This window comes from Pristiophorus japonicus, chromosome 10 (genome assembly GCF_044704955.1).
Source record: "Pristiophorus japonicus isolate sPriJap1 chromosome 10, sPriJap1.hap1, whole genome shotgun sequence".
NCBI lineage: Eukaryota > Metazoa > Chordata > Chondrichthyes > Pristiophoridae > Pristiophorus > Pristiophorus japonicus.
The window spans coordinates 165,964,856-165,989,636 of NC_091986.1; the positions used below are offsets into that span (position 1 = coordinate 165,964,856).

At 44.9% G+C, this 24,781-nt stretch overlaps 1 protein-coding gene across 1 annotated transcript in view; it reads left to right on the top strand.

The window, feature by feature from the left end:
* pan3 (poly(A) specific ribonuclease subunit PAN3) overlaps positions 1-24,781 on the top strand; it is a 196,939-nt gene that overhangs the window by 55,457 nt on the left and 116,701 nt on the right. The window contains exon 4 of the mRNA XM_070892304.1: positions 6,428-6,495. Within this exon, the coding sequence (XP_070748405.1) occupies positions 6,428-6,495 (68 nt within the window). The remainder of the gene's footprint in view (positions 1-6,427; positions 6,496-24,781) is intronic.

Sequence of the window (24,781 nt, forward strand, 5' to 3'; positions counted from 1 at the left end):
AGTCCTGCGTAAGAGTTTGAAGGACATTCGCTGGGCAAGAGTTGGGCAAATAGCCCAAATCTCCGCCTGCGAAGACCCTTCTCCCGGGGATGCGTTGGAACTGTCAAGAAATTTTGACGGTTTGTATGCGCATGTGCCGGTTCTTGCCGCATGCACATCGTGCACCGAGATTCGGCACTTGTGGGGCCTCTACAGGTGCGTGCGCACATCGTACGCGCCCGTATAGACCGCGATTTTTTGCCCATTAATATGCTAATTGTAACCTACCCAATGATTTGTATAGGTTTAGCATTAGTTCTTTGCTTTTGAACACTCTGCACCTATTTATCGAACCTAGAAACTCTCATGCTTTTTTTTTTTGCAGCTTTATCAACTTGTCATTCTAATTTTACAAATTTGTCTGCTTGAACCCCTATGTCGCTCTGCTTCCTTACATCTAATAATGATTTACCAATTAGTTTACATATTCTTTCCTTATTCTTCCTCCAAAATGTATTGCCCTGCATTACTCTACATTCAATTTCATCTGACATCTATCTAACCTACTAAACTAAGTCTGGCTAAAGTTGCTTACAGTCCTCTTTACAGTTAACTATACTCCAGTATTTTTTTTGATTATCTGCAAATTTAGATATCATCCAAGTTTATTTATGTGTCCCAACTCTGCACCGTAGTTTACATTCCCACTCCCTTTAATGTGTACCTTAATTTTATCAAACGTCCACCTGTGCAGCACCTTATCCAATGTCCTTTGAACATAATTTATTTATACACTCTAATACTTCTTAAAGAATTACATTTGACAGATACGACTTTAATTTTACAAATTCATGTTGACTGTCCTTAAGCAATTATTTGTAGTTGAGTATTAATATCCTATATTATGGCCTCTAGAAGCTTATCCACAAGCAATGTTCGGCTGACTGATCTATAGTTACCTGGTTTATCCCTCCCTTTTTGAACAGAGCTGTTACATTGGTAACCCTCCAGTTCTCTGGCACATCTTCGCTATCCAAGAATGTTTGAAGATTGTAGTCCACGTCTTTATGGTATTTCCTCACTGAATTCCCTGAGCATCGTAGGATGCATGCTATTGAGGGCGGATGCCCTTTCCACTTCGAGTTCTACCTGTTTTTTTCAGCACTACTTCTTTATCGTTAACCCATCTAATTGTTTCACTTTCTGCTCTTGTCACCTTTTCACTGTCACATTCTTCTCTGAAATCCATGGGAAACTATACATTAAGTATCTTCAACAATCTGATCATCCTCCATAAGATATCTGTTTTCATCTCTTATCTGCCCTTCCCCTTTAAATGTTCTTTTACTTTATGTTTATAAAATCCTTTACTGTTTCCCTTTGTTGCTGACTTCTCTTTCTGCATATCCTCTTTTATCCTTTCTAATGTTTTTTGCTTTCCCTTCAATATTTGGCTTGATTTTCTTAGTCCTAGATTTGTTGTATTCCTGTAAATCTCATTGGGCCATAATTTGCTGCAGCAGGGATTTAGCGGTGTCTGCTGTTGGTTAGAATTGCCCTTGCATGGTTAGGTTAAAAAAAAAATTGTGTGGCAGGTTGCTGAAAGTGCGAGCCGGTAACGGTGTAGAGAGGGAAACCGGGTCGGGCACCAAAGTGAACAGGGCAAGGAACTGTGCATGTTCTTAACCAATCAGATTGAAGGATTGTGAAATAAACAGCGCAAGGACTGAGAAGGAAGTGTAAATTAGTGGGTAAATTCAATATCAATTCAAGTACAGAAAGAGAAATAAAAGCCCAAATTTTCCCCAGCACTGGGCACCGTGAGTTTTTTGGCACCAAAGGCCAGTTTAAAGAATCCCCAGTCTTGGGGTGCCAGCGTGTACTACCAGCACCAGAATGTTTGGCGCCATACATTCTGGTGTTGGTGTACCTGTGAAATATGAAAAAGGTTACCGCGCCATTTCTGGGCTTAAGGCCAAGTTTCCACCCCAGGAAAATTTTTAATCCGGTGCACAGACCCCGTATAATCACCATGGGAAAAAATCTTGCCTTAAGAACATAAGAACATAAGAATTAGGAACAGGAGTCGGCCATCTAGCCCCTCGAGCCTGCTCTGCCATTCAATAAGATCATGGCTGATCTGGTCGTGGACTCAGCTCCACCCACCCGCCCTCTCCCCGTAACCCTTAATTCCCTTATTGGTTAAAAATCTATCTATCTTTGACTTGAAAACATTCAATGAGCTAGCCTCAACTGCTTCCTTGGGCAGAGAATTCCACAGATTCACAACCCTCTGGGGAAGAAATTCTTTCTCAACTCGGTTTTAAATTGGCTCCTCCGTATTTTGAGGCTGTGCCCCCTAGTTCTAGTCTCCCCTACCAATGGAAACAACCTCTCTGCCTCTATCTTGTCTATCCCTTTCATGATTTTAAATGTTTCTATAAGATCACCCCTCATCCTTCTGAACTCCAAGGAGTAAAGACCCAGTCTACTCAATCTATCATCATAAGGTAATCCCCTCATTTCTGGAATCAGCCTAGTGAAACGTCTCTGTACCCCTTCCAAAGCTAGTATATCCTTCCTTAAGTAAGGTGACCAAAACTGCACGCAGTACTCCAGGTGCGGCCTTACCAATACCTTATACAGTTGCAGCAAGACCTCGCTGCTTTTGTACTCCATCCCTCTCGCAATGAAGGCCAACATTCCATTTGCCTTCCTGATTACCTGCTGCACCTGAAAACTAACCTTTTGGGATTCATGTACAAGGACCCCCAGGTCCCTCTGCACCACAGCATCTTGTAATTTCTCCCCATTCAAATAATATTCCCTTTTACTGTTTTTTTTTCCCAAGTTGGATGACCTCACACTTTCCGACATTGTATTCCATCTGCCAAACCTTAGCCCATTCGCTTAACCTATCCAAATCTCCTTGCAGCCTCTCTGAGTCCTCTACACAACCCACTTTCCCACTAATCTTAGTGTCATCTGCAAATTTTGTTGCACTACACTCTGTCCCCTCTTCTAGGTCATCTATGTATATTGTAAACAGTTGTGGTCCCAGCACTGATCCCTGTGGCACACCACTAACCACTGATTTCCAACCGGAAAAGGACCCATTTATCCCGACTCTCTGCTTTCTGTTCTCCAGCCAATTCTCTATCCATGCTAATATATTTCCTCTGACTCCGCGTACCTTTATCTTCTGCAGTAACTTTTTGTGTGGCACCTTATCGAATGCCTTTTGGAAAGCTAAATACACCATATCCATTGGTACACCTCTAGTTGGAGAAACCCACCCTGGCCCGCTCCTATCCTCGGCCGAATGGACTCCCTCGCTAAAACTTTATAACCTATTAGAACACTTTAAAATATTCATATCATCATCATAGGCGGTCCCTCGAACGAGGATGACTTGCTTCCACATGAGTTCATGGATGTTTCAATGAAGGATCCAATATTCCAGTCCTGAACTCCAGTTGAAGGGGTGGAAGATGCCTGGGCGTGGATTTTTTTAACGTGTGGTGACCGTTGCACATCAGCCACCACACGGGCTTGACAGAGCTAGGCCTTTATCCAGTGGCAAGGGTTAACCAGGACGACTGGAGACCTGCTCTGCTGCACGGACCGAGCGGGCACACATATCGCAGTGTGGGCTGGCCCGTGCTGCCCCTGGGCCCTCCGCTCTTCTGGGCCCCATACCCTCATTTGCCACACCTCCGCCACAATCTCTCGCCACAAACATTATATAATATCTTTAACACAGTACAACATTCCAAGGCACTTCATAGAAGCATTATAATTTGATATGGGAGTCATATTAGGATATGTCAGGAAAAGTTTGGGCAAAGAGGTAGGTTTTAAGAAGTGCCTTTAAAGGAGGAGAGTTGGAGAGGTTTAAGGCGGGAATTCCTGAGCTTAGTGCCCAAGCAGCTGAAGGCACTGCCACCAATGGTGGAGTGATTAAAATCAGGGATGTGTAAGAGACCAGAACTGGAGACCTCAGGGGGGTGTAGGGCTAGTGGATGGGTGAGGTCAGGGAGGGATTTGAAAACAAGGATGGGAACCACTAGCCACGTATCCCACGTACTTGCACTGCAGAATCACCGATCAGCAGCAGGGGCTTAAAATCTTGTGATAGTGCCAGCCTTCTCCCCCCGTGCCCCCATCCCACCCGGAGCTTCCGATGGCCTTTGGGGTGGAGCCTACCTACTTACAGGCAACATGCACAGCGCTCCTGATTTGGGGGTGGGGGGTGGGGGGAGGGGGTGAAAAACACCCCCAGAACCACTTACCGCAGTTTACAGGGAGGGCGGACACTCGAGGCACTAACAAGCCAATACTAGGGGGCTTGGATGTAAAGCAAATGGTCGAAGGACTAAAGAGGAGTTGAGCTGTTTTTCCACCCAGAAAGTGGTGAGATCTGGAACTGACTGCCTGAAGGGGTGATAAAGGCAGAAACCCTCACCACATTTAAAAAGTATTTGGATATGCACTTAAAGTGCCATAACCTACAGGCTATGGACCAAGAGCTGGAAAGTGGGATCAGGCTGAGTAGTTCTTGTCGGCTGGAACCAATGGGCCCAATGGCCTCCTTCTGTGCCGTAAACTTCCACGATTCTGCTCTACAACATGCAGCTAGTGGGCAAGTTAGGCCATCTTCCCCTGACCCCACAGATCACTGGCCCAACAACCATTCAAATTTAAAGTGACCAGGCCCAAAACAGGGTAGATGCTGAGAGGTTGTTTCCCCTGGCTGGAGTGTCTAGAAGTAGGGGGCACAGTCTCAGGATAAGGGGTAGCCAGTTAAGACAGCAATGAGGAGGAATGTCTTCACTCAGAGGATTGTGAATCTTTGGAATTCTCTATCCCAGAGAGCCGTGGATGTGGAGTCTCTGAATATATTCAAGGCTGAGATAGATAGATTTTTGGAGTCATGAGGAATCCAGGGCTATGTAGATCGGGCAGGAAAGTGGAGTTGAGGTAGACGATCAGCTATGATCTTATTGAATGGCGGAGCAGGCTCCAGGGGCCATACGGCCTAATCCTGCTTCTATTTCTTAAACCAGGGCAGCAGGTGCATGGGAACACCAACACCTCCATGTCTCATATCAACCCTCATCGTTGCTGGATCAAATGCTGGTGTTTTCCTACCTAACAGCATTGTGGGAGCATCTTCACCGCACGGACTGCAGCAGTTTAAGGCGGCAGCGACCCACCAGCACCTTGAATTAGGGATGGGCAATAAAAGACTTGCATTTATATAGCGCCTTTCATGACCACCAGACATCTCTAGGCACTTTACAGTCAATGAAATACCCTTGAAGTGGAGCCAGTGTTGTAATGTGGGAAACACAGCAGCCAGTGTGCGCACAGCAAGCTCCCTAAAGCAGCAATGTGATAATCACCCGATAATCTGATTTGTTTTGTCATGTTACTCGAAGGACACCGCGGATAACTCCGGGAATAGCTCTTCTAAGAAATAGTGCCATGGGATCTTTAACATCCACCTGAGAGGGCAGACGGGGCCAAAAGATGGCACCTCCGACAGTGCAGCACTCCTTCAGCACTGCGCTGGAGTGTCGGCCTAGATTTATATGCTCAAGTTCCTGGAGTGGGACTTGAACCCACAACCTTCTGACTCAGGCGAGCATTACCAGTGACTAAGTATAAAAATAAAAATGTTAAATGAAAACTTACCAAGAATGCTGCTCCTGCGATGTTAAACTGCATTCAGGCCCGTTTTTTGGGTGGTGGGGACGGGGGGGAGGTTTGGGTTTATATTTAAAAAAAATTGTTGCGCATGAGCAATTACTTGCCTTTTTTCTGGAGCACATGCGCTGTGCGGTTCCGGCGCACACTGGAAGCCGTGCCCTGCGAGTTCAGCTCGGGTAGCGCCGGCGCCAGAAGGTGCGCATGGGGGAAGGAGACTTTGTTTTTTTATTTTCAGCGCTCGGGGCCAAATAAAATCGGGGGTCCAGGTAAGTGAGCACCATTATCTTTTTTTAGGGAAACTTGGGCCCAATAAAGAGAGGGAAAGAAAGATTGGTTTGAAAGAGAGCGAGGGAAAAAAATACATTAATTTAAAATTTGCCTTTAAAAATCTCCGACATCAATTAATTCCCGAAGGAATGAGACTCCGCACTTGTAATGGTTCATTTTTAGTGCCAGAGAGATTGATTGGCAGTAATTAACAGTTATCATTGTCGTTAAAAGGATACTTGCGCTTGAAATGACAAGACTTAGTTTTCTGTGGCTTTTGCATATTCTCATTTAATCGTGCCCCTCGCCTGAAGTTTCTGTACCATTTACACATAAATAACGATGAGTGCCAATAGCCTTACTGTTATTTTGACAGCAAATTCTGACCCAATAATTGAAAGAGCATATATAACAGAAATACTAATTGATTTTTAATCTAAGAATTAATACTTAAACTCTTTTTTTGCAGATCAATTAAATTTACCTGCCTCATTGTTCAGTGATTTCTCTGGCCTCAGCATTTCTCAACGGAGAAAGGTAGGTAGTTTGACTGCATTTGAAACTGCTGAATAGCTGTATTTATATTACTACATAATTTGTTCTCTTTCTTGCATTTCTGTGCCTCATTATGCAGTCATTCCAAAAGATAATTACCCCTTCACTGAGGCCTTTGCGAGGGGGGGAGCATGGGGGAGAAGGAAATTCGGATTGATTAGTTGCAACAGTTTTTTGTGTCCTTCTGCGCATGCGTGCCCTGGACTCTTTTTCTCTCTTTTCTCCCCCCCGCCCCCCCCCCAGTGCCACACATGCGCAGATTCCTTGAACCCAAAACCGAAAGTGGGGTTGTGAGGATCGCGAGGAGCCCAGAGCTGCTGTCAGTCACGTTGCTTTGCTAAGGGGCCTGGAACTGCTGTGCTGCTGCCGACCACGTTGCTTTGCTAATTTAGACTTTTGCCTAAAATATCGCTGTGATTGTCTACGTGAACATTTGGGGGGGGGGGGGGGCAATGGGGGAGAGGGGATCATAGGGGAGAGAGAGAAAACTCCGAGAAGACGGATCACGTTCTTTCAACCCCATACCCTTTACACCCACATCCGATTTCTCAAAGCCTTGTGCGTGTGTGACAAGTGACATCATTGAAGTGAATGAAATCCGGAAGTCACGACACTGTCACTATTCATTTCATGCCCAATAAACCTGTTAATCCGTGACCCACACACACTGCCCCATCTATGGCGTGATGGGGGATGGGTAAGATCAGGAGCTTGGGCTGGGATGGGGCAGGAACTTGGGCAGGCAGGGGTGGGTCAAGAACTTGGGCTGGGATGAGGCAGGAACTTGAGCTGGGATGGGGCAGGAACTTGGGCTGGGGGGGCAGGAACTTAGACTGCGGGATGGGGCAGGAACTTGGTGGAGGTCTTAACCTGTGAGAGCTCTCTCCTGTCTGGCAGTAAGAATGGCTCGAATTACACTTTGCAAAGTCACTGATTATTTAGGCAGGGCAGTTCTAATTACACTTTCCAGAGAAACTGCTGGGTGTGTCTTATCCTCCAAGGGGACCAATCAGAGCATTTTTCTGTTGCAAATAAACCTGCCAAGGAAATTACACCCTTGGTGAAAACTTCCTTTGAGGCTAGAAGGTGAATAAAGAAAATCTGATGAGGTTTGCGGCTTTTATATTTTACGGTACGAATTTTAAACGTTCCGTTTAAAACTCAAAATATAATTGCTCACAAGATGGTGATTTGTTTAGGTGGGGGGGGAGAAACAAAAGATGGGTAAACCTCGAATAGAGTACAAGGCAAGAATCTAATTTAGATGATGACATAAACCATGCCACCAACCATTGCAACTGTCATTCTGAGCTGTGATGATGGTGAATTATAGTTTACTACTGCATGATATTCTTTTAATAGAATTTTATTTCATTTTTGTCCTGGTAATCGTTCATATTCATAATGCTCTTGTAAAATATATTGGTGATTTCTCTCTCAGCAATGTATATTTCTTGAAATTCAAATGGTTTTTGATTAATTGTTCTTCTTTCAGTGTGGACAGCATCAGTAATGTGGTGTGTGTCTTTGTTGGAAGTGAAATGGCCAAAACTGAACAAAGCTACTTTGTGCAGTTCAAAAACAATCTCTGATCTTGGGATTGAGATAATTATTGTAGCTTAACTTTTGGTATGTGATGCTATCTGAACCTCTTGATCAGATTGCTGCTGCTTTTTAATTGCTCCCATCAATCTCTCAATTCAATGCATGATATCCATAGTTACCGTATACATTATTGTAGAAGCTGGTGAAGTTGATCACCTGATAATTGTGGTGGCATGTGCTGTGGGCCAATATAACATCAGTTTGTAAAACACACTTCTAAATAACTTTGGTAACTTTTAGCAAACATAAGTCTTAAACATGAAAAATGTAGATATATTAGAAATGATCTCTTTCTGCATTCTGGTAACTGGATTCATTTTGATAGTTTGTCAAAAGTAAGGTGAGGCTGCATCTTTGCTCCAACTAGCAAAGGAAAATAAGACTTGCTTTGCAGCGTTCACTTTAAAAGTCTTAATTTTTTTTTTTTAAAGATGTGAAGCAAAATTTGGAGGTGCTCCTCTTCCCCTCTCCCCATCCATTTTAATATATATATAGGTTATTGTGTGATTTCTGCTCCAGCGGAGACTTTGCACTTGATTGTGCATTGGCACTCGTGAATTGAAGCTGCCTGTCCCCACATGTGTGTTGCAGATGTGCCAGGTGAAAGTTGATAGCCAAACTGTTTCATTGGGAGGGGAAATACTGGAATAAGTTGACGATAAGCTGGAGCTGCGGATGGATTCACTCTGGAGCATGCGCAATGCTTGTCGTGGATAGCACGTTCAGTGAGTTGGTCACACTGCAGGTAAAGATTACAAAGGCAGATAGGGAAAGGATGACCATCAAGCAGAGCAGGAGTAGGAAGGCAGTGCAGGACTCCCCTGCAGTCATCTCCCTCCAAAACAGATATACCGCTTTGGATATTGTTGGGGGAGATGGCTCACCAGGGGAAGGCAGCAGCAGCCAAGTTCATGGCACCGTGGGTGGTTCTGCTGCACAGGAGGGCAGGAAAAAGAGTGGGAGAGCTAAAGTGGTAGGGGATTCTATTGTAAGGGGAATAGATAGGCGTTTCTGCGGTCGCAACCGAGACTCCAGGATGATATGTTGCCTCCCTGGTGCAAGGGTCAAGGATGTCTTGGAGCAGCTGCAGGGCATTCTGGAGGGGGAGGGGGAAGGTGAACAGCCAGTTGTCATGGTGCATATAGGTACCAACAATATAGGTAAAAAGCGGGATGAGGTCCTACAAGTTGAATTTAGGGAGCTAGGAGTTAAGTTTAAAAAGTAGGACCTCAAAGGTAGTAATCTCAGGATTGCTACCAGTGCTACGTGCTAGTCAGAGTAGAAATAGCATGATGGCTAAGGTGAATATGTGGCTTGAGGGGTGGTGCAAGAGGGAGGGATTCAAATTCCTGGGACATTGGAACCGGTTCTGGGGGAGGTGGGACCAGTACAAACCGGACGGTCTGCACCTGGGCAGGACCGGAACCAATGTCCTGGGGAAGTGTTTGCTAGTGCTGTTGGGGAGGGTTTAAACTAATATGGCAGAGGGATGGGAACCTATGCAGGGAGACAGGGAAATAAAATGGGGGCAGAAGCAAAAGATGGAAAGGAGAATAGTAAAAGTGGAGGGCAGAGAAACCCAAGGCAAAAATCAAAAAGGGCCATATTACAGCAAAATTCTAAAGGGGCAAAGAGGGTTAAAAAGACAAGCCTGAAGGCTCTGTGCCTCAATGCGAGGAGTCTTCGGAATAAGGTGGACGAATTAACTGTGCAGATAGCAGTTAATGGATATGATGTAGTTGGCATCACGGAGACATGGCTCCAGGGTGACCAAGGCTGCGAACTCAACATCCAGGGTTATTCAACATTCAGGAAGGATAGACAGAAAGGAAAAGGAGATGGGGTAGCGTTGCTGGTTAAAGAGGAAATTAATGCAATAGTAAGGAAGGACATTAGCTTGGATGATGTGGAATCTGTATGGGTAGAGCTGCAGAAAACGCTAGTGGGAATTGTGTACAGACCACCAAACAGTAGTAGTGAGGTTGGGGATGGCATCCAACAAGAAATTAGGGATGCGTGCAATAAAGGTACAGCAGTTTTCATGGGCGACTTTAATCTACATATAGATTGGGCTAACCAAGCTGGTAGCAATGCGGTGGAGGAGGATTTCCTGGAGTGAATTAAGGGATGGCTTTCTTGACCAATATGTCGAGGAACCAACTAGAGAGCTGGCCGTCCTAGACAAGGTGTTGTGTAATGAGAGAGGACTAATTAGCAATCTTGTGCGTGGCACCCTGGAGAAGAGTGACCATAATATGGTAGAATTCTTTTTTTAAGATGAAGAGTGACCGTGTTAATTCAGAGACTAGGGGCTAGACTTTCCACTTCACATCGCCCATCTATCGCCCAAAACGGACCTCTATCATCCATTTTGAGCAAAAAGTGGAAACTAGGCCCAAAACATCGCTGGAAAAATAGGCCTCCAAGTTTCCACTTTGATCGCCAAGATGATCGCCCAAATGATCGCCCACACAAGGCCCATCCCAACCTTCGGCACCTAGCATGCACTTGGCTGGGCCGATGCAAGGCCCAAAAGAGTGCTCAAAAATAGTTGCTTTTTCAGGGCCTTACAGAGGGAAATGGGCACTACGGATGCCATTTTTAGCTTCTGAGGAAGGGTGGAGAATTGTTCTGAGTTATTTAGAGAGTAAAATTGAAGCAAATTGTACTCAGAAATTTGGGACAGGGAATATAAATAGGTATTATCACATTTATACTAAATAGATCTCATATATTGGAATTATTTGGTAAATAGCTTTTACGTAGTGAAGTTATTTAATGATATTCCGTGGGGAAACAGAATAAACAAATCTGCATGAAGAACTGTACATTCTAAAACTTATGTAAGTAAGAGAGAAGGTACAAAAGTTGTAGAAAACATTTTTTTTAATTAAAAAGTTAAATTTTTTTTTAAGAACTAATGAACAACATCCTCGCTCCAAACCCCCATCCCTCGCACCAACCCACCCTTCCCTCAAAATCCCCAAAACGTTAGAAGAAATTGAACATTTTAAAGAACAAGTGGCCATTTCAGTCATGCTAACAAGTGGCCATTTCAGAAAGAAGGGCATGGCCCTACGCCTCTCAACTGATCCCTCCATGTCGATTAATATCAGATAAATCAGACCACAAAATGCTTTCTTCTCGCTCTCGCTCTGTCTTTCCCCCCCCCCCCCCCCTGCCCCGACCCTCAGAACTTCTGAGCATGTGTGATGACCCCTGACCTCCCAAAACGCGGGAAGGAGCATCAACCTGAAAAAAAAATCAAGCTGCACATGCGCAGTATAGCGTTGCTAGGGAGGCTTTTTTTTTTCATTCACTTCCGTTTTCTTTGGGCAATCGTGAGATCGCCGAGAAATCACATTGCCCATTTGACATCGCCGGGGTAAGGCCGAGTGGAAAATCGCTTTTATAAAAAAAAAATGGGCCTTGTGCCGGCGATCAGCACGGGTGATACGTCCTAGATCGCTGCAACAAGGTCCATTTTTTGGGGCCTTTGCCACCAAGTGGATAGTCTAGCTCTAGGGGTCCTGAACTTAAAGAAAGGTAACTTTGATGGTATGAGACGTGAATTGGCTAGGATAGACTGGCAAATGATACTTAAAGGGTTGACAGTGGATAGGCAATTGCAGACATTTATAGATCACATGGATGAACTTCAGCAATTATACATCCCTGTTTGAAGTAAAAATAAAACTGGGCTAACAAGGGAAATTAGGGATAGTGTTAAATCCAAGGAAGAGGCATATAAATTGGCCAGAAAAGCAGCAAATCTGAGGACGGAGAAATTTAGAATTCAGCAGAGGAGGACAAAGGGTCGAATTAGGAGGGGGAAAATAGAGTATGAGAGGAAGCCTGTAGGGAACATAACACTGACTGCAAAAGCTTCTGTAGATATGTGAAGAGAAAAAGATTAGTGAAGACCAACATAGATCCTTTGCAGTCAGCATCAGGTGAATTTATAATGGGGAACAAAGAAATGGCAGACCAATTGAACAAATACTTTGGATCTGTCTTCACTAAGGAAGACACAAATAATCTTCCTGAAATACTAGGGGTTCGAGGGTCTAACGAAAAGGAGAAACTGAAGGAAATCCTTATTAATCAGGAAATTGTGTTGGGGAAATTGATGGGATTGAAGGCCGATAAATCCCCAGGGCCTGATAGGCTGCATCCCAGAGTACTTAAGGAAGTGGCCCTAGAAATAGTGGATGCATTGGTCATCATTTTCCAACATTCTATTGACTCTGGATCAGTTCCTATGGACTGGAGGGTAGCTAATGTAACACCACTTTTTAAAAAAGGAAGGAGAGGGTAAACAGGGAAAATGTTGGAATCAGTTATTATCAATCAATTATTAAAAATGAAATAGCACCACATTTGGAAAGCAGTGACCGGATCGGTCCAAGTCAGCATGGATTCATAAAAGGGAAGTCATGCTTGACAAATCTTTTTTGAGGATGTAATTAGTACAGTGGACAAGGGAGAACCAGTGGATGTGGTGTATTTGGACTTTCAAAAGGCTTTTGACAAGGTCCCACACAAGAGATTGGTGTGCAAAATTAAAGCACATGGTATTGGGGGTAATGTGTTGACGTGGATAGAAAACTGGTTGGCGGACAGGAAGCAGCGAGTCGGAATAAACGGGTCCTTTTCAGAATGGCAGGCAGTGACCAGTGGGGTGCCACAGGGTTCAGTGCTGGGACCCCAGCTATTTACAATATACATTAATGATTTAGATGAAGGAATAGAGTGTAATATCTCCAAGTTTGCAGATGACACTAAACTGGGTGGCGGTATGAGCTGTGAGGAGGATGCTCAGAGGCTGCAGGGTGACTTGGACAGGTTAGGTGAGTGGGCATATGCACGGCAGATGCAGTATAATGTGGATAAATGTGAGGTTATCCACTTTGGTGGCAAAAACAGAAAGACAGAATATTATCTGAATGGTGACAGATTAGGAAAAGGGGAGGTGCAACAAGACCTGGGTGTCATCGTACATCAGTCATTGAAGGTTGGCATGCAGGTACAGCAGGTGGTGAAGAAGGCGAATGACATGCTGGCCTTCATAGCTAGGGGATTTGAGTATTGGAGCAGGGAGGTCTTACTGCAGTTGCACAGAGCCTTGGTGAGGCCTCACCTGGAATATTGTGTTCAGTTTTGGTCTCCTAATCTGAGGAAGGACGTTTTTGCTATTGAGGGAGTACAGCAAAGGTTCACCAGACTGATTCCTGGGATGGCAGGACTGACATATGAGGAGAGACTGGATCAACTGGGCTTGTATCCACTGGAGTTTAGAAGAATGACGGGGGATCTCATAGAAACATATAAAATTCCGATGGGATTGGACAGGTTAGAGGCAGGCAGAATGTTCCCGTTGCTGGGGAATTCCAGAACTGGGGGTCATAGTCTTAAGAGTAAGGGGTAAGCCATTTAGGATCGAGATGAGGAGAAACTTCTTCACTGAGTGGTTAACCTGTGGAATTCTCTACCGCAGAAAATTGTTGAGGCCAGTTCGTTAGATATATTCAAAAGGGAGTTAGATATGGCCCTTACGGCCAATAGGACCAAGGGGTATGGAGAGAAAGCAAGAATGGGGTACTGAGGTTGAATGATCAGGCATGATCTTATTGAATGACGGTGCAGGTTCGAAGGGCCGAATGGCCTGCTCCTGCACCTAATTTCTATGTTTCTATGTTTCTATTTCTTCTGCAGTCTAAGGCATGGTCATATTGTTTTTAGATAACAGTAATGTATATGAGGGAATACTTTAAATGAGAGGCCTGTCATCTCCTTTAATGGCATACTTTAATTTTATTTGAAGATTGTTATTCCATTTATTTAAAAGAAAGCAAAATTGAGTAATGGTACATTTTAGAATATGCAATCATAGCAAATTTCACTTTTGTAGCACTTTTCATGCAGAAAATGTCTTGAGGGACTTTACAGGGGGAGGGGGGAGAAAAATATCTGGAATAAAACAATGGATGGCGAGCCCTGGAAGGAGATTTAGGAGCAGTGACGAATAATGGTTCAAAAGATGGGTTTGAGTACATTTTTTAAGGGTAGAGGGGCTTAGGGAGGGAATTCTATCGAATATGGTAGAGAAAATTGAAAGCTCTGCCACCAGTGATGGGGCAAAGGGAGAACTGGGATGCACAAATGGCATGTGTGGATAAGGGTTTCAGCAGTGGTGGGTCTGGTGTATGGATGGAAGCTTCAATGTGATGTTTGTGGAGTTTGCAGCTCAGCTCTGGGGTTGAATTAAACACTTAATGTTTTATACAGTCAGGTTCAGCCTGAGCGATTGGATGGAGAGGGGAATGGAGTCAGTGATAAGAGAGTGGAATTTATAGAGGGGGCTTTGGTTATCCTGATATTCAGTTGGATGAAATTTTGACTCGTCCACGACTATATGTCAGACAGATAATGTGACAGCACAGAGATGATCAAGAAGCTTTGGAGACATGGGAATAGACTAAGGGGTAGTTTTTCGGTTTTCGGCAAAAACGATAGTTTTACGCCGAAATTACCGTTTTCGCTGCGCTACCGTTTTTAGGCCTAACATTCGGCCTTTATGTCTGCCATCGGTAAAGTCGGCGTTCCGCGAGTTTTGGAAACTTTAGTCCGGCACCAGTAGCGCTGCAAGAGAGACCTTGGGAGGGGGCAAAAACTAAAAGTAAAAAATTGCAAAAAACATTCAATAAAGCATTCACAAAACCCTTACCTACTAAATCGCTGAAAAATAATAAAAAAAAATAAAAACTTTAGCTAACTTTTTTGCAAGTCTTCAAACTTACCACTGCTGTTGGGCTGCACCGACAGGTATGACCTGTCTCTATTCTGGGCGTGGCATAAGAGTTGGGAGAATGCCGAAAGTACGATACAAATGCAATCTGCAACGTTGCACGTTGGCGCACCTATCCCCGGCGGTAAGTGGAAGCGCCACTGCAAACAGGTACCCAAGGATCCCGTTGACTGGGGGACAAATTGCAGCGAAAAACCGGCCCTAGGTACCTTGTGTGAGGAAAAACACTGGCATAAACTAGGTGGGCCAAATGACCTGTTTCAGCATTGTAACATTCATTCTGACTCTAGAACAATGGCAAACTAGTTTGCTACTTCTGACCTGAAATATTGAATGTGCTGCCAGCTTTTTTCAAAATGCTTTGCTATGGGCCCAAATGATCTGGTTGACTTCATCATTTCACTAATTAGTGGATAACTATTTGAGTTTTTTATTCAGAGTCGTAGTGCAAGAATATTGATGTTCTAGTCATGTGGCCATGAGAAAAACTTGACCTTGTTTAAAAAAAAAATTCTATTAAGAAAGTAAACTGGTAAAAATTTGGAGTTGGTCACTGGGAGAGAGAGATTTGACTTGGCAAAACAGATTCTAAAATATATCTATGGACATTGTTTGTCATTTGCCAAGTTGCTTTGTTTTTCAGATTGGCACAGCTTGGAAGTGAGAGTTTAGATGGCAAATGGAATTTTTCAGTCCTGGTGTATTTGTGTAGGAGTCAAAAATCTTCAAGATGAATGTAGGCCCATATTAAATGTAATGTGCACTTCACCCACTAAATTATAAAGTGTACCTTTGTTTGAGAAATATTTTCAGCGAATATGTATACAAGTACAATGTCTGAAATCTGGCAACAACTCTGGACTGAGTCCGTGCCGGCTTTCAGATTTTTCCGGATTTCGGACAAGAAAATCAACACGTCCGAAATCCGGAAACCTCGGGACCGAGATCGTGCCGGTTTTCAGATTTTTCCGGATTTCGGACCTCGCTGTTGGAGCTTCTTGCCGACCCTCCGCTTCTCACTGATCCTCGTCACCCGCCGCGCCCCCCCCCCCCACACTGGCGTACGTTTTTTTACCAGATTCCTCGTCCCTCGCTGCCCGATGTCACCATCTTGGCCAGCGCAAAAATGTCCGGTTTTCGGACAGCCGGATTCTGGACGTTGTACCTGTAGAAGATGTACAGTCTGCTCTTGATTCAAAGTATTATTTTGCTCTTTTAAAAAAAAAAAAATAAATAATGGTTGGGGCAACATAAATGATATTGCAAAGTGAGAATGCAGTGCATGTAATATTTAAATTATCAGATAATTCAAAATAAGTGACTTGAAATTAAGATTATTCTGTGTTTGGAAAAATAAAATGCTCCTCATGAATGAACATAAGTGAGGTACTTTAGGTGTCTTTATGACAGTATTGGTGCTGAATTTACGCCCCCCTATGGGTGCGTACGAGATGCCCATGTGCCCGTAGGGGCCCCGCAAGTTCTGGGTTTAGGCATGCACTGTGCATGCGCTGAAACCTGGAACTTGTGATCTGTCAAGAATCTTCTTGACAGATCGTATGAATCCGAAAGAAATGTGCCTCCACGGGGGGAATAGTTGGGCTATTTGCCCAACCTCTGTCCAGTGAATGCCCTTGAAATTCTTATGCCTGGTTAGCAGCGCAAGAGTTTTTTTTTTTAAATAGAAAAATAAAATGTTATCATTCATTGATCCATTAAAAACCCCGTCCAATAAGGTAAGTTTATTTTTAGCCCCATTAAAGCATATACATAAAATATTTAATTAAATGGCATTTGAAATATGTAATGTTTATTTATTTCATGTGTTCATGTATTTTTTTTTAGTGATCCCCATTCATACTTATGGGAGTTCTGTACAAACGGAATCCCCATAAGCAGGAATGGGGTTTCTCTCTTATTGGTTGGGCTGGCCCACGTGATCCCAGGGGCATTTGAGAACTGCATGCGCCTCTGGGATATGTGGGCCTCTACCTGCGGGTACCCAGGACTGCGAATCTACGAACCACCTGGACCACCAGGTAAATTCTTCGATTTTTTTTTCAGGTTGGAGGCATCCACCCAAGTAAAGCCTCCGACTGCAAATTTTGGGTCATTAAATTTTCCTAATCCTGTGTTAATTATGTCATGGCAGTTGCCTCGCTTTAATTTGCTCTTTTGGTACAGTTTACTGTTAAGATTGCAGTCTGCTTGTGCTTTTTCCTTGTTGTAGTTTTGTATTGGGTGCTGGTTGGAAAAAATCAAAATGACAGTCGTACATAGACGTTCTTGTCTCTGAGTTAGAAGATTGTGGGTTCAAGTCCCACTCCAGAGACTTGAGCACATAATCCAGGTTAGTATTTCAGTATGGAATGGAGGGAGCGCTTGTACTCTCTAAGTACCGTCTTAAGGATAAGACATTAATTCGAAGACCCATCTGTCCTCTCAGGTGGACGTAAAAGATCCCATGACACTATTCAAGGAGAGCAGGCGAGTTCTCCCTGGTGTCATGGCCAATATTTATCCTTCAAAACCGATTACATACTTAAAAAAAAAGTACTTAATTGGCTGTAAAGTCAAAAAGTACTTAATTGGCTGGACATCCTAAGGTCGTAAAAGGCGCGAGTGCAAGTTTTTTCTTTGAGCTTTCAGAGAATTATGTATTTGAAGCCCTAGCTATCTCTGTTCATTCGCATCCAACAGCATCTTTCCATTGGGTGTATGTTTCCATTTCTTGTTTTTCCTCTCGTACTTATTCACATTAAATTGCATCTTCCACCTGCTAATCCTTCCTGATAATCTGCTTCTGCCTCCCTGAACTGTTGTCAAACCTCCTAATTTTGTGTTGACAGTAAATTTCAAGATTATGTTCCCTATGTCTTGATTTCTTCCACAAAACAAAGGAATATCATTTGAGTAGAATTCGAGTGATCTGCAGCAGATTTTACTGGCTAGTTTCCAAGCGGATTTGTTGATTTTTGTTAATTGAATTTGTTCAGTCAAAAATGAAATTTAAAATACTGCACTTACTAGATGAATAACATTTCACTTTTGGTATATATGAATGGATGATATGCTCGTGGCAGATAGAATAGGAAAGTAGGAACAGGAGTAGGCCATCGAGCCTATTCCGCCATTCAAACAGAACATCATCTCAAATGCATTTACCTGCCTATGATCCATATCCTTTGATACCCTTACCTAATAAAAATCTGTCATTCTAGTTCTTCAAAATTATAATTGACTCAGCATCCACGGCCTTTTGGGGGAAGAGAATGTCACATTTCTGCTGATTTTGTGAAGTGCTTGTCTGAATGAGCTCAAATTTTAATATTGTGCCTGTTTGTTCTGGATTTCTCCACCAGAGAAAATAGCTTCTCTCTATATCTACTTTATTGAATCCTATTTAATCTTAAACGCCTCAATTAGATCACCCTTAACTGTCTAAGCTTAATGGAATGCAGCCAAGTTTATGGAACCCTGCCTCATAATTTAACCCTTTAAGCTCTGGTATTATCCATGATTGATTCATTCCAGTGAATATGCGCTGTACCCACTCCAATGCCAATATGTGCTTCCTGAGGTGTGGTGCCAAAACTGAATGCAGTACTCCAAATGGGATCTGACCAAGGACAACTGAAGAATAACTTCCTCCTAATTTATTCCAACCTCTTTGAGAAGAAGGCTAATGTTCGTTCATCTTTTTGATTACTTTTTGTACCTGTGCACTAGCTTTTAGTGATTTTGTGCACATGGACACCTAGTGGAGTTCCCAGTTTCTCACCATTAAGAAAATATTCAGATTTGTCTTTTGGATCCAAAGTGGATGATCTCATACTTCCTCACATTGAACTATCACCTTCACTGAATGCACAAAGTATTTTGTGCGAATGTAGAGCTGGACTGATGTTTAAGCAGTTTATAAAATGACTGAGGAAACCTACGAATCATCGTAATGTGGTACTTTGATAGCACTGCATCACTTTGTAAGTAACCTTTAGCATTGTTGTTGCCAATTTAAGTTTATCTAAGGGTTAAGGCAGGACAGGCCGGTCACTTGTTATGCTTCTCCTGTACTATGTGGGAAGTCAGGGACGCTTCCAGTGTCCCTGACGACTACATGTGCGGGAAGTGCATCTGCCTGCAGCTCCTGACGGACCGCATTGCGACACTGGAGCTGCGGGTGGATTCAATCTGGAGCATCCACGATGCTGAGAATGACGTGAATAGCACGTTTAGTGAGTTGGTCTTGCCGCAGGTAAAGGGTACACAGACAGATAGGGAATGGATGACCAACAGGAAGAGCAGTGCAAGGAAGGTAGTGCAGGGGCCCCCTGCGGTCATCCCCCTGCCAAACAGATACACCGCTTTGGGTACTGTTGATGGGCATGACTCATCAGGGGAGGGCAGCAGCAGCCAAGTTCATGGTACCGTGGGTGGCTCTGCTGCATAGGAGGGCAGGAAAAAGAGTGGGAGAGCTATAGTGATAGGGAATTCAATTGTAAGGGGAATAGATAGACGTTTCTGCGGCCGCAACCGAGACTCCAGGATGGTATGTTGCCTTCCTGGTGCAAGGGTCAAGGATGTCTCGGTGCGAGTGCAGGGCATTCTGAAAAGGGAGGGCGAACAGCCAGTAGTCGTGGTGCATATAGGTACCAACGATATAGGTAAAAAACGGAATGAGGTCCTACGAGACAAATTAAAAAGTAGGACCTCAAAAGTAGTAATCTCAGGATTGCTACCAGTGCCACGTGCTCGTCAGAGTAGGAATCGCAGGATAGCTCAGATGAATACGTGGCTTGAGAAGTGGTGCACAAGGGAGGGATTCAAATTCCTGGGATATTGGAACCGGTTCTGGGGGAGGTGGGACCAGTACAAACCGGATGGTCTGCATCTGGGCAGGACCGGAAACAATGTCCGAGGGAGCGTGTTTGCTAGTGCTGTTGGGGAGGAGTTAAGCTAATATGGTAGGGGGATGGGAACCTATGCAGGGAGACACAGGGAAGTAGAATGGGGGCAGAAGCAAAAGATAGAAAGAAGAAAAGTAAAAGTGGAGGGCAGAGAAACCTAAAGCAAAAAGGGCCACATTACACCAAAATTCTAAAGGAGCAAAGTGTGTTAGAAAGACAAGCCTGAAGGCTCTGTGCCTCAATGCGAGGAGTATTCGGAATAAGGTGGACGAATTAACTGCGCAGATAGCAGTTAACGGGTATGATGTAATTGGCATCACGGAGACATGGCTCCAGGGTGACCAAGGCTGGGAAATCAACATCCAGGGGTATTCAACATTTAGAAAGGATAGACAGAAAGGAAAAGGAGGCGGGGTGGCATTGCTGGTTAAAGAGGAAATTAACGCAATAATAAGAAAGGACATTAGCTTGGATGATGTGGAATCGGTATGGGTGGAGCTACGGAATACCAAGGGGCAGAAAACGCTAGTGGGAGTTGTGTACAGACTACCAAACAGTAGTAGTAAGGTTGGGGACAGCATCAAACAAGAAGTTAGGGATGTATGCAATAAAGGTAGAGCAGTTATCATGGGTGACTTCAATCTACATATAGATTGGGCTAACCAAACTGGTAGCAATGTGGTGGAGGAGGATTTCCTGGAGTGTATTAGGGATAGTTTTTGAGACCAATATGTAAGGAACCAACTAGGGAGCTGACCATCCTAGACTGGGTGATGTGTAATGAGAAAGGACGAATTAGCAATCTTGTTGTGCGAGGCCCCTTGGGGAAGAGTGACCATAACATGGTAGAATTCTTTATTAAGATGGAAAGTGACACAGTTAGTTCAGAAACTAGGGTCCTAAACTTAAGGAAAGGTAACTTCCATGGTTTGAGGCGTGAATTGGCTAGAATAGACTGGCAAATGATACTTAAAGGGTTGACGGTGGATAGGCAATGGCAAACATTTAAAGATCACATGGATGAACTTCAGCAATTGTACATCACTGTCTGGAGTAAAAATAAAACGGGGAAGGTGGCTCAACTGTGGCTAACAAGGGAAATTAAGGATAGTGTTCAATCCAAGGAAGAGGCATATAAATTGGCCAGAAAAAGCAACAAACCTGAGGACTGGGAGAAATTTAGAATTCAGCAGAGGAGGACAAAGGGTTTAATTAAGAGTACGAGAAGAAGCTTGCCGGGAACATAAAAACTGACTGCAAAAGCTTCTATAGAAATGTGAAGAGAAAAAGATTAGTGAAGACAAATGTAGGTCCCTTGCAGTTGGATTCAGGTGAATTTATAAATGGGGAACAAAGAAATGGCAGACCAATTGAACAAATGCTTTGCTTCTCTCTTCGCGAAGGAAGACACAAATAACCTTCTGGAAGTACTAGGGGACTGAGCGTCTAGTGAGAAGGAGGAACTGAAGGATATCCTTATTTGGCGGGAAATTGTGTTCGGGAAATTGATGGGATTAAAGGCCGATAAATCCCCGGGGCCTGATAGTCTGCATCCCAGAGTACTTAAGGAAGTGACCCCAGAAATAGTGGATGCATTGGTGATCATTTTCCAACAGTCTATCGACTCTGGATCAGTTCCTATGGACTGGAGGGTAGCTAATGTGACACCACTTTTTAAAAAGGGAGGGAGAGAGAAAGCGGGTAATTATAGACCAGTTAGCCTGACATCAGTAGTGGGGAAAATGTTGGTATCAATTTTTAAGGATGAAATAGCAGGGTATTTAGAAAGCAGTGACAGGATCTGTCCAAGTCAGCATGGATTTATGAAGGGGAAATCATGCTTGACAAATCTTCTGGAATTTTTTGAGGATGTAACTAGTAGAGTGGACAAGGGAGAACCAGTGGATGTGGTGTATTTGGACTTTTAAAAGGCTTTTGACAAGGTCCCACACAAGAGATTGGTGTGCAGAATCAAAGCACATAGTATTGGGGGGTAATATACTGATGTGGATAGAAAACTGGTTGGCAGACAGGAAGCAGAGAGTCGGGATAAACGGGTCCTTTTCAGAATGGCAAGCAGTGACTAGTGGAGTGCCGCAGGGCTCAGTGCTGGGACCCCAGCTCTTTACAATATACATCAATGATTTGGATGAAGGAATTGAGTGTAATATCTCCAAGTTTGCAGATGATACTAAACTGGGTGGCGGTGTGAGCTGTGAGGAGGATGCTAAGAGGCTGCAGGGTGACTTGGACCGGTTAGGTGAGTGGGCAAATGCATGGCAGATGTGGATAAATGTGAGGTTATCCACTTTGGGGGCAAAAACACGAAGACAGAATATTATCTGAATGGCGGCAGATTAGGAAAAGGGGAGGTGCAACAAGACCTGGGTGTCATGGTTCATCAGTCATTGAAAGTTGGCATACAGGTACAGCAGGCGGTAAAGACGACAAAAGGTATGTTGGCCTTCATAGCTAAGGGATTTGAGTGTAGGAGCAGGGAGGTCTTACTTCAGTTGAACAGGGCCTTGGTGAGGCCCCACATGGAATATTGTGTTCAGTTTTGGTTTCCTAATCTGAGGAAGGACGTTCTTGCTATTTGGGGAGTGCAGCGAACTGATTCCCGGGATGGCAGGACTGACATATGAGGAGAGACTGGATCAATTGGGCCTTTATACATTGGCATTTAGAAGGATGAGAGGGGATCTCATAGAAACATATAAGATACTGACGGGATGGGACAGGTTAGATGAGGGTAGAATGTTCCCGATGTTGGGGAAGTCCAGAACTAGGGGACACAGTCTTAGGATTAGGGGTAGGCCATTTAGGACTGAGACGAGGAGAAACTTCTTCACTGTTAACCTGTGGAATTACCTGCCGCAGAGAGTTGTTGATGCCAGTTCAGTGGATATATTCAAGAGGGAGTTAGATATGACCCTTACGGCTAAAGGGATCAAGGGGTATGGAGAGAAAGCAGGAAAGGGGTACTGAGCTGAATGATCAGCCATGATCTTATTGAATGGTGGTGCAGGCTCGAATGGCCTACACCTACGCACCTATTTTCTATAGGCCCAAGTTTCGGCCTGAGTTGCTCCTGTTTTTTTGGAGCAACTGGTTTAGAATGGAGTACCTTAGAAATTGCAATTCTCCGCATTTAGTTTGCTCTAGTTCTAGTCAGTTAGAACAGGTTCAGTTTGGAACAGATTTTTTTTTCAAAAGTGGGTGTGTCAGGCCACTTACGTCCATTTTGAAAGTTTAGGCAGTGAAAACTTACTCCAAACTAACTTAGAATGGAGTAAGTGTAGATTTTTGTACGCTCAGAAAAACCTTGCCTACACTTAGAAGATCAGGCGTAGGTTACAAATCAGGCGTAGGGGATGGGGGGGCGGGTTTAAAGGGAAGTTTACAAACATTAAACACTTCAGTTTTACAAATAAAGAGCCATCATCAATAATAGATGATAAATACATCAATAAATCAACCAATAAATCAATCCAAAAAATTAATAAAAAATTAAAAAATCAATAAATAAAAAATGTTCTGCTCACCGACTGCAGCACCGGGAGCCCTCCAACAGCGTGCTGGGACGGGCCCCCCCCAGTGTGTTTCTCTGTCTGTGTATCTCTCGCTCTCTCTGTCTGTCAGTGTCTGTGTTTCGGAGAGGGGAAGGGAGAGGAGAGGGGAGGAGAGGAGGAGAGGGGAAGGGAGAGGAGAGGGGAAGGGAGAGGAGAGGAGAGGGGAAGGGAGAGGAGAGGAGAGGGGAAGGGAGAGGAGAGGGGAAGGGAGAGGAGAGGAGAGGGGAAGGGAGAGGAGAGGGGAAGGGAGAGGAGAGGAGAGGAGAGGGGAAGGGAGAGGAGAGGAGAGGGGAAGGGAGAGGAGAGGAGAGGAGAGGGGAAGGGAGAGGAGAGGGGAAGGGAGAGGAGAGGAGAGGGGAAGGGAGAGGAGAGGAGAGGGGAAGGGAGAGGAGAGGAGAGGAGAGGGGAAGGGAGAGGAGAGGAGAGGGGAAGGGAGAGGAGAGGAGAGGAGAGAGGAGAGGGGAAGGGAGAGGAGAGGAGAGGAGAGGAGAGGGGAAGGGAGAGGAGAGGGGAAGGGAGAGGAGAGGGGAAGGGAGAGGAGAGGAGAGGGGAAGGGGAAGGGAGAGGAGAGGAGAGGAGAGAGGAGAGGGGAAGGGAGAGGAGAGGAGAGGGGAAGGGAGAGGAGAGGAGAGGAGAGGGGAAGGGAGAGGAGAGGGGAAGGGAGAGGAGAGGGGAAGGGAGAGGAGAGGAGAGGGGAAGGGAGAGGAGAGGAGAGGGGAAGGGAGAGGAGAGGAGAGGAGAGGAGAGGGAAGGGAAGGGAGAGGAGAGGGGAAGGGAGGAGAGGGGAAGGGAGAGGAGAGGGGAAGGGAGAGGAGAGGAGAGGGGAAGGGAGAGGAGAGGGGAAGGGAGAGGAGAGGAGAGGGGAAGGGAGAGGAGAGGAGAGGGGAAGGGAGAGGAGAGGGGAAGGGAAGGGAGAGGGGAGGGGAAGGGAGAGGGGAGGGAAAGGGAGAGGGGAGGGGAAGGAGGAGAGGGAGGAGGAGAGGAGAGGGGAAGGGAGGGGAAGGGAGAGGGGAGAGGAGAGGAGAGGGGAAGGGAGAGGAGAGGGGAAGGGAAGGGAAGGGAGAGGAGAGGAGAGGAGAGGAAGGGAAGAGAGGGGAGAGGAGAGGGGAGAGGAGAGGGGAAGGGAGAGGGGAAGGGAAGGGAGAGGAGAGGAGAGGAGAGGAAGGGAAGAGAGGGGAGAGGAGAGGGGAAGGGAGAGGAGAGGAGAGGGGAGAGGAGAGGGGAGAGGGAGGGGAGAGGAGAGGGGAGAGGAGAGGGGAGAGGAGAGGGGGAGAGGAGAGGGGAGAGGAGAGGGGAGAGGAGAGGGGAGAGGAGAGGGGAGAGGAGAGGGGGGGGAGAGGGGAAGGGAGAGGAGAGGGGAGAGGAGAGGAGAGGGG